We start from the raw sequence: 10,000 nt of genomic DNA on the forward strand, positions 1-10,000 counted from the left end.
ACCACACGGCTTAGTTCTTCGCTTCACGCTGTAAGACCTTAACTTCTATGAGCTCAGTTCTTTGGCTTCTTTCTCCAACAACAGTCGAAGTCTGCATCGTTTTATTAAATTTGATCCATAAATACATTTGATTTGATGAGTTTTAAATATTTTATCACTCAGAGGAATTTTAGTCTTAGTTTAGTTTATTTTTATTTTATTATTATGATTTCACTTCCGCCCAACTGTGAAAAACATGAATTCATCGTCAGGTGAGGGTTCGACTGAATGTGCTGTAATTTCAAAGTAAGAGCTGTTTTTGGAAAGAGGAGCCAAGATCTGTAACTTTCATACATAACAACAATATTATCAATAATAATAATAATAATAATAATAATAATATCAGAGCTGCATCAAACAGTCGGCAGGTTAATCTGATGACCTTCATCCAATTCAATTTTGCTTCATCTCTGCATCAAAACAGACGCATGAAAGATATCTGAGATCTTTTATAAGGGTTAAAAAAAAGGTCACTTAAAGAATCCAACAGCAGTTCATGTTGTGGAAATGAGACCTGAACATTTACCTTTACCTTAAAGACACTCACACTTGAGGGACACTCACGCCTGAGGGACACTCACGCCTGAGGGACACTCACACTTGAGGGACACTCACGCCTGAGGGACACTCACACTTGAGGGACACTCACGCCTGAGGGACACTCACGCCTGAGGGACACTCACGCCTGAGGGACACTCACGCCTGAGGGGCAGTCACGCCTGCGGGACACTCACACTTGAGGGACACTCACGCTTGAGGGACACTCACGCCTGAGGGACACTCACACTTGAGGACACTCACGCCTGAGGAACACTCACGCTTGAGGACACTCACGCCTGAGGGACACTCACGCCTGAGGGACACTCACGCCTGAGGGACACTCACACTTGAGGGACACTCACGCCTGAGGGACACTCACGCCTGAGGGGCACTCACACTTGAGGGACACTCACACCTGAGGGACACTCACGCCTGAGGGACACTCACGCCTGAGGGACACTCACGCCTGAGGGACACTCACACTTGAGGGACACTCACGCCTGAGGGACACTCACACTTGAGGACACTCACGCCTGAGGGACACTCACGCCTGAGGGACACTCACACTTGAGGACACTCACGCCTGAGGGACACTCACACTTGAGGACACTCACGCCTGAGGGGCACTCACACTTGAGGGACACTCACGCCTGAGGGACACTCACACTTGAGGACACTCACGCCTGAGGGGCACTCACACTTGAGGGACACTCACGCCTGAGGGACACTCACACTTGAGGGACACTCACGCCTGAGGGGCACTCACACTTGAGGGACACTCATGCCTGAGGGGCACTCACACTTGAGGGACGCACACACCAGAGGGATGCTCACAAACTGATTTTTCACACAAGATAACTTTGTAGAAAGACGTTTATGTTGTGTTTGACTTTACTTTGTTCGTGTTGTTGACTTGAAACCTCAGCAGAAACAGCTGTTAGCATCTGCATGGATTGATACCAAACTTTGTTTTTTCAGATTAAAGTGGCAGAGCTCTTGTTTGTTGGTTTGTCAGAAACAGCTGTTAACATCTGCATGGATTGATACCTTACTTTGTTTTGGATGAGGTGACCCTTTAAGGCAGCTCGTCATTCCAAGAAAAATCTAACTGTGAACAATTAGTTTGACTCAGGTTTGATGAGAGAGAAGCAGGGGCTCTGTAAACGGAGAAATGTTTCACAGACAGATGTGTGTGTGCTTCATGTTCATGCTCTGTGGGCTAACCCTGAAGTGAGCCCACAGAGCAGCAAACTGCCCCCTGCTGGTTGACAGTGAACACTGCACAGATGAGAGAGGAGAGGAAACACTCAGCAGTGAAAGCTGTCCATACCTGTGCCTATAGACTGAATATCGCATGGAGGGAGTCCAGCTGAAATGTAAAACGAAGGGGGAGGAGGGGCAGAAAGAAACAGGGAAGAAAGGAAAAAAGGGGGGAAGACAGCGAGGCGAAGCAGTGAAGTAGACAGTGTAGGGGGGGGGGGGGGGGGGGGGGGGCGGAGTGGGGAAGAAGAAGCAGGTTCAACAAGGAGGCTGGAAAAAAAAACTATCAGGGCTGCAAAGAATAATCACAAAAAACAGAGAGACTGTTCTTTCCCTGAAGTCAGGTCATAGTGAAGGACGGCCAATCAGAGGCTAGCTTCCTGTTAATTCAGAGCACCTTTAAGTAAAGGGATAGCGAGCACTTAAGAGGATTAAAGACAAACCGGCTGGTTTAATAACAGCACAAACAAACCCTTCAAACAGAATTCCCTTCCTGATAAAGCTTTATGTCCCTTTGATGAAGGAGAGACGGCAGAGCTCACTAAGGAATCATCAATACCTGTTGATTAGAGCTCACAGCCAATTATACTATGCGTCTGTGTCTCACCTGTTATCAGCTGGGACGAGACTCAAGATCTCAGTAATAAAACGTTTGATTCAAACATTCACTACTGTTTTAAGTTAAGTTTTTATTATCAATTGGGACATCGTTAGATAAATGTTTCTCGAACACAGGTTAGGATACAATGACAGTCCGCAGCTGCTTTCAAGCCTTTACAAGTGAAAGGAAAAACTGAGGCCGACCAATCACAGACGAGTTTCATCATCACTAAGCCGAAAGCGTTTCAATATTTTGTCACTCAAGATCCAACATTTATCCAACGTTTGTCCACCGATCCACAGGTTTGAATTCATCTCAGTTTGTGTCAAGTTATAGGAGCTTTATTTTATTATATATACTTGACTCCTGGTTTTATATTTGACTCCTCCTCTTTAGTTTGACTCCTCCTCTTTAGTTTGACTCCTGGTTTTATATTTGACTCCTCCTCTTTAGTTTGACTCCTCCTCTTTAGTTTGACTCCCGGTTTTATATTTGACTCCTGGTTTTATATTTGTGTTGGGGTTGTATCTAGTCAACTTTGGTTATATTCTTTAATAATTATACTTAATTATTAATAATATAAATAAAATATCATTAAACTATGTTTAATCTCGTTTTGGGGCACCAACCTGTAATCAGGTAAATATAACCAAAATATCACTCAAATCAGTCTCAAATTAGTTATTTAATTACTAATATTATTAATAATGAATAACTATATTTAATAAATTGAAGGCGTGAAATCCGTACACAAAGCCTTCGCACCCCGCTTATATCACAATGTAAATACACCAGTAACCACAAACAACTGCTCTCTTAAATTATAACAGAATTTATTTAAACAAAGCAACATCAATCCAAAATCAATAAACTTAATTAAACAAATAACTATTATAAACTAATCTAAGCAACAAACATTATCAATCAAAGGCTTGTGGATGAGGTGTAAATGTGTGTGTGTGCAGATGAGTGTGTATGTAGATGTGTGTGAGAGAGAGAGAGAGAGAGAGAGAGAGAGAGAGAGAGAGAGAGAGAGAGAGAGAGAGTGAGAGAGAGAGAGTGAGAGAGAGAGAGAGAGAGAGAGAGAGAACAAGATGGTGGAGAGAGACAATGCACCATGTGGCTTCGTCACATGGTGACAAAAATGCTACCTTTTGAAATAGTTTGAGCACTCTGAGCTGAGTTCAGTAACTGTTACTTAAACACCAGAAAGCCAGTGGCCGGACTTTGATTCAACGGCGGGTACACTGGTCTTTCTGATTGTGAAAGCTGTTGACTGAAGGTAAACTAGCATAGCATTAAACACATAGACGAACACAGCAGTTCATTACAATAAAACAAATGCAGCAGCTTACAACAGATACTAAACAGAATGTGACGTCAACAATGATGCATAATTATCAGTGGTTATAAAAGAAACATAACTATTTCTGAAACTATTTCTGCCCAGACCAAAGCTCTTACTTGGGGTAACTCCTGGTGATCGTTGCAAAGTTGGTTAGATCGTCACTCTGTTGAATGTTAAATCAACAGATTCAGGCAGGTTTCCTTCGTGGCAGATGTTGGAGGAGGGTAGCGGGATTCAGATCTTCGACCAGAGCGCTGCTCTATAGGGTCTTCTGGTTGCATGAGCCGAGTTCTTTATGTGTCCTTGTGGATTCAGGGATCAGTGGGCTTCCTTCAGCGCTCCTGTCCAGTTGCGTTCAATGACGTCTTACGAAAAATCAAAGGAAAGAAACTCTTCTTTTTGCTCGAACCTGATAGCATCTGATTGCGCCCAAAACTCCTAAAAATATGCCGTGGAAGTAGTCAGCTGAATGCTCTGATGCTTGAATTCAGCATGTGAAGAGCTACCTATACTGAGCAACCTCAGCTCTGGAGTTTAACCTATGTAAGTCAAGAGGAGGAAAGGCTTTGTCTCGAATGCTGGAGTCCATCATATGGAGAGGGAATCCTCTGGTGTCGGCAGACCACACTTGAAGAACAGGAAAGGGTTTGTCTCGAATGCTGGAGTCCATCATATGGAGAGGGTATCCTCTGGTGTCAGCAGACCACACTTGAAGAACAGGAAAGGCTTCGTCTCGAATGCTGGAGTCCATCATATGGAGAAGGAATCCTCTGGTGTCAGCAGACCACACTTGAAGAGAAGGAAGCAATGCCTGGTGATTGCTTTTAAAGACTGGAGCTGCCTGTGGGTTTACCTCAGGCCTCCTCCAATGAGGATAGAGAATTCAGACACCCCCCCCACTTTTCACACCTATTCGTTGGTTTCTGTTGGGGGGTTGCTGTGCTTTGTTCAGTTCCCTCCAAAATACTCTAGTCAGGCTTGAGAACTGTGATACAGGCCTGAGTCTCTTGTCCCATGCACATGGCTGAGGCCCAACATTTGACTCCTCCTCTTTAGTTTGACTCCTGGTTTTATATTTGACTCCTGGTTTTATATTTGACTCCTCCTCTTTAGTTTGACTCCTGGTTTTATATTTGACTCCTGGTTTTATATTTGACTCCTCCTCTTTAGTTTGACTCCTGGTTTAATATTTGACTCCTGGTTTTATATTTGACTCCTCCTCTTTAGTTTGACTCCTGGTTTTATATTTGACTCCTGGTTTTATATTTGACTCCTGGTTTTATATTTGACTCCTCCTCTTTAGTTTGACTCCTGGTTTAATATTTGACTCCTGGTTTCATATTTGACTCCTGGTTTTATATTTGACTCCTGGTTTTATATTTGACTCCTGGTTTTATATTTGACTCCTCCTCTTTAGTTTGACTCCTGGTTTTATATTTGACTCCTGGTTTTATATTTGACTCCTCCTCTTTAGTTTGACTCCTGGTTTTATATTTGACTCCTGGTTTTATATTTGACTCCTCCTCTTTAGTTTGACTCCTGGTTTTATATTTGACTCCTGGTTTCATATTTGACTCCTCCTCTTTAGTTTGACTTCTGTTTGGTCGAAACTTGAAAAGTTTTCAGTCTTGTCACTTTTTGTGATCTTATCTTAGATTTAAACGACATCTGGATCATCATGAATGAATTCTGTTTTTAGAGTTTATTTATCCTTAAAGATAGTCAGGCATATAATAATAATAAAAATGATAATGATAAAAGGGGAAGGAGGAGAGGATTCTTACTCTCTGACGTCTGCATGATCAGGGTCTTGCTGTACTGACCCACCCCGCTGGCGTTAAAGGCCTTCACTCTGGACTTATACGTGCTGTTGAAGTGAAGCCCATCCACTGTGCAGATGGTCTCCGACCCCACGTACACTTCCTGTAGAGACACACAGTGCTTCCTGTCAGGCGATGTGTTTATGGCACACACACAGAACCGGCCAGCCCTGCTCGTGGAGGAGAGTGCCTTTCAGACACAATGCTGAGTGTGAGTTTGTAAAACAGAGCATGGGCGGGCCGCCTACACCAACATATTAATAGACATGGGTACACAACCCGCCAAGCTCGGCATGAAGCGGCGAGTCTCCATGAAAGTGTAGCTCATATTCTACAACTTAAAGCGTGACTTAGGTTTTGAGCATCGGAATGACTCAAAGATTCAAAAAGTTTGGGATTAAAGAAGATGACTTAATGTACCACATCCATACACACAGAGACTTTTATTCTGACGGGTACAGTATATCACATGACCCTCACCTCACACAGAGACTTTTATTCTGACGGTGAACAAGTGAATCTGTCTCATTAAGCAGATGCAAACTGAATACCCGCTCAGAGAAACGTACCCTGAATGGCCCCCCGTTTCCATCGTCGAGCTCCAGGATGTATCCCTCTACGGCGATGGTTGAGAGCGGTGGCTGTTTCCATGACAACGTGGCGCTGTTGTTCTGAGTGCAGCATTCCTCTAGCTGGAGCATCGGCGCAGCCGGGACTGAGAAAGAGAGAGACCAACACACACACAAACACACATTCAGAAGACATAAAAAACTAAAGCAACTCGTCACATGCGGTGTTGTTGTTCGTCCATTTGTCCACGTTGTGTTGGAAATGATCGAAGTGTCAAAATGAGAGTCCGAACCCCCCATAAACCATGAATCCAGTTCTGCAGAGAGTTCTGTTTGTAGAACAGAGAAGTCAGCTCTGAGGCTCTCTTACCTTTCATCTGCACAAAGTCGAGCTGGTGGATGGTCTGCAGGAGGGGTCCGCTGTCCAGGGTGAGGTCAAAGTCGCTCGTCATCCTCGGGGTCAGGGTTCCCATCCCCCACTGACCCTCTGTCATGTGGACCCTCCGGATCAGAGCGTCGGAGATCTGTGGTCAACGTGGGACAAAGGAAGGCATTAGGAGAACTCAGATACCTTACACCCCAGTCTGTATTAAATACTAAATCCTTCTATCGAGAAGGTGGATCCCTTTTCCGAGCTTTATTCACCTGTAAATACACATCACATATATAAAAACTGTATTTCAGCAAACATTTCATTTATCAGAGTCACTTCATGAAAAACCTCAGCTACGTTAAGTTTCAATAAACTGGATCAGACTGCGGCAACCATCACGCCACCATCAATTAACTCTAACCTCTAACCCCCCATTAAAGTGATCATAAATATATTAAAGTGATCATAAATGTACTAACCCTAACCCTTCAGATGAATGGATCCTAAACTTCAAAAGATGGAGACAGTCTTTAGTTTTTGGTTTTTCAGGACAAGAAGGATTTTACTGAACCTGCAGGAATCCACTGGGGTCGTTCTCCTTGATGACCTCCAGACAATACTCCATCAGCCCCGTGGTCTGACGCAGCTTCACCGTACAGTGAGAGATCTGATCCCGGACCACCTGGACAGGAAACAGCAGTTTAATCTGGATAATAAAGAAACTGAATTCAGAGATCATTTGACTGATTGGATGGGGGAGATTCCCTCCCTCCTCTCATGTCCACACAGCCTCCTCCTTACACTGAGAAACAAATGGAGGTGCTGGACCGTTGGTTGCTAGGTAACAGAAACTTCACTGCTGCTATGTGAGGGGCTGAAATTAAAGGAAAATCTTCTCTGCAGCCACTCCAAGGCCCTCAGTAAATATAGGAAGATGATTCACAGACGACTGCAGTCAAAGAACATCAGTGTGTGTTGTATTATAATACTGCCATATAAACAATAAACGCTAACCAAAATCCAGACTTCAAATTAAATCTCAATTCACATTAAAAAATTAAAGACAAAAGTTTAAAAAGGACCAGAACATCATCCTCAGCAAAGGGTTAAAACCATCAAAGACAGACAACACTTCTCCACCAAGCAGCAACCTCCGGTGTGAAAACATAAAGCGAATGCAAAAGACCCTTCATACTCTAAATGTACTATGGGAGGTAGAGCCTTCAGTTATCAAGCCTACTCGTGGTACGGTCTCTAAATGTACTATGGGAGGTAGAGCCTTCAGTTATCAGGCCTACTCGTGGTACGGTCTCTAAATGTACTATGGGAGGTAGAGCCTTCAGTTATCAAGCCTACTCGTGGTACGGTCTCTAAATGTACTATGGGAGGTAGAGCCTTCAGTTATCAGACCTGCTCGTGGTACGGTCTCTAAATGTACTATGGGAGGTAGAGCCTTCAGTCATCAGGCCTACTCGTGGTACCTACAGTCTCTAAATGTACTATGGGAGGTAGAGCCTTCAGTTATCAGGCCTACTCGTGGTACGGTCTCTAAATGTACTATGGGAGGTAGAGCCTTCAGTTATCAGGCCTACTCGTGGTACCTACAGTCTCTAAATGTACTATGGGAGGTAGAGCCTTCAGTTATCAGGCCTGCTCGTGGTACGGTCTCTAAATGTACTATGGGAGGTAGAGCCTTCAGTTATCAGGCCTGCTCGTGGTACGGTCTCTAAATGTACTATGGGAGGTAGAGCCTTCAGTTATCAGGCCTGCTCGTGGTACGGTCTCTAAATGTACTATGGGAGGTAGAGCCTTCAGTTATCAGGCCTACTCGTGGTACAGTCTCTAAATGTACTATGGGAGGTAGAGCCTTCAGTTATCAGGCCTACTCGTGGTACGGTCTCTAAATGTACTACGGGAGGTAGAGCCTTCAGTTATCAGGCCTTCTCGTGGTACCTACAGTCTCTAAATGTACTACGGGAGGTAGAGCCTTCAGTTATCAGGCCTGCTCGTGGTACCTACAGTCTCTAAATGTACTATGGGAGGTAGAGCCTTCAGTTATCAGGCTCCTCTCCTCTGGAATCATCTTCCACCCGGTGTCCGGGAGGCAGACACACTGCCTAAGAATAGACTTGACTTTCCTTTTTGATAAATCTTATAGTCAGGGCTGGTACAGGTGTAGACCAGCTCCTAGTTATGCTGTTATAGGCTTAGACTACCGGGGCACCTTGAGCTCCTCTCTCTCTCTCTCTCACATCTTGTCCTTTCCCATATTTTTATTAAGTTAAGATCGATTTTCTTTAACTTGAACATCAATGTTTCATTAGATGAAGATGGTTGCATGTTTTAGCACACGCCAACATGCGCGCCTGCACTTTCTCGCGCTCTCTCTCCCCTGCTCTCACTCTCTCGCCCAAGTATCGTCTATGTGTGGGAAACTATTTTTACAGTTTATTTAAAAAGAAAAGAAAACTACCAAAAAATGGGGGGGGGCTTGACTGTGGCTAGACAGATTTATGATGGGGCTATAGCGCCCCCCAGCCCCGTGCTTGGCACACACGCTAATTCTCTTTTCTCTCAGAATTCCAGCCACCTTTCCTGAAATCTGTAATGAGAAATACAAACTGAGTTTATATCAAGCTGAAGGGAAAGCAGACCGAGGTCAGACTGCAACAGATTGAGGTCAAGCAGCCCCATCAAGTCCACAGGACCCGCTGCCCCATCGAGTCCACAGAACTCGCTGCTGATTTCGGTCAGACGGTTAAGGAAACACTGCTGCTGCAGACAGGTGACAAGAGGATCGATAAAGTCTACAGGACCAGCTTTCCAATAAAAACATGAATTCCTTTCAGTTGGAGTTATTTGGTCATTGAAGCAGTCTCCTCACCTGTCTGTCTCACTGACGACCCCAGTGCAGCCGGCTGGGTGGACTGACTACCAAACGTCTGCTGAGTGGAAGAAGATCCAGACTGTGTTTGACTTTGTGCTTCTGTGATGTTCAGAAGAATACGTTTCAGCTCACATCACATTAAATACAGCACGAGGGACTGAGATAGAGGGCCTCTGTTGGATCATCACTTATTCATTTTACTACGTTACAGGCAGCATGTTGGTGCTTCACATTGAGACCAGCTTAAACCAAACAAGAAGAAACAACTGTTTGTTTCCACGTTCTAGTTAATGGAGAGGGGAAACAAACCAGGGTGGGTAACATTCAAAGATGCTGTTGACGTCATATGTTAAGCTAGCAGTCTCCTGGGTGCAGCTACATGTGATCAGGGATGAGAGTAACTGAAATGAAATTACTTTTCTAAGACACAAACAACATGATGAGGTTTAGAGTCCTCTTCTTACATCACTCCCTGATGGAGGTTGTTGTCCATAGTTTCCATGTCTCCAGGTCCCTGTGTCATGTGTTCTTGGGCAGACCTCTCCTATTGCCTAAGAGGCTCC

The 10,000-nt window shown here is 44.3% G+C and overlaps 1 protein-coding gene across 4 annotated transcripts in view; it reads right to left on the minus strand.

The window, feature by feature from the left end:
• The window catches only part of trim9 (tripartite motif containing 9), a 30,354-nt gene that overhangs the window by 7,033 nt on the left and 13,321 nt on the right, over window positions 1-10,000 (minus strand). The window contains exons 4-8 of one of the 4 annotated variants that reach the window (XM_065947684.1): window positions 7,122-7,256; window positions 6,548-6,701; window positions 6,178-6,323; window positions 5,573-5,711; window positions 1,910-1,948 (exon numbers count right to left, since the gene is read on the minus strand). In XM_065947684.1, coding sequence (XP_065803756.1) covers window positions 1,910-1,948; window positions 5,573-5,711; window positions 6,178-6,323; window positions 6,548-6,701; window positions 7,122-7,256 — 613 coding nt within the window. The remainder of the gene's footprint in view (window positions 1-1,909; window positions 1,949-5,572; window positions 5,712-6,177; window positions 6,324-6,547; window positions 6,702-7,121; window positions 7,257-10,000) is intronic. The other 3 variants (XM_065947686.1, XM_065947687.1, XM_065947688.1) reach the window with 3 other exon arrangements.

The sequence above is a fragment of the Labrus bergylta genome, chromosome 18 (assembly GCF_963930695.1).
Source record: "Labrus bergylta chromosome 18, fLabBer1.1, whole genome shotgun sequence".
Classification (NCBI taxonomy): Eukaryota; Metazoa; Chordata; class Actinopteri; order Labriformes; family Labridae; genus Labrus; species Labrus bergylta.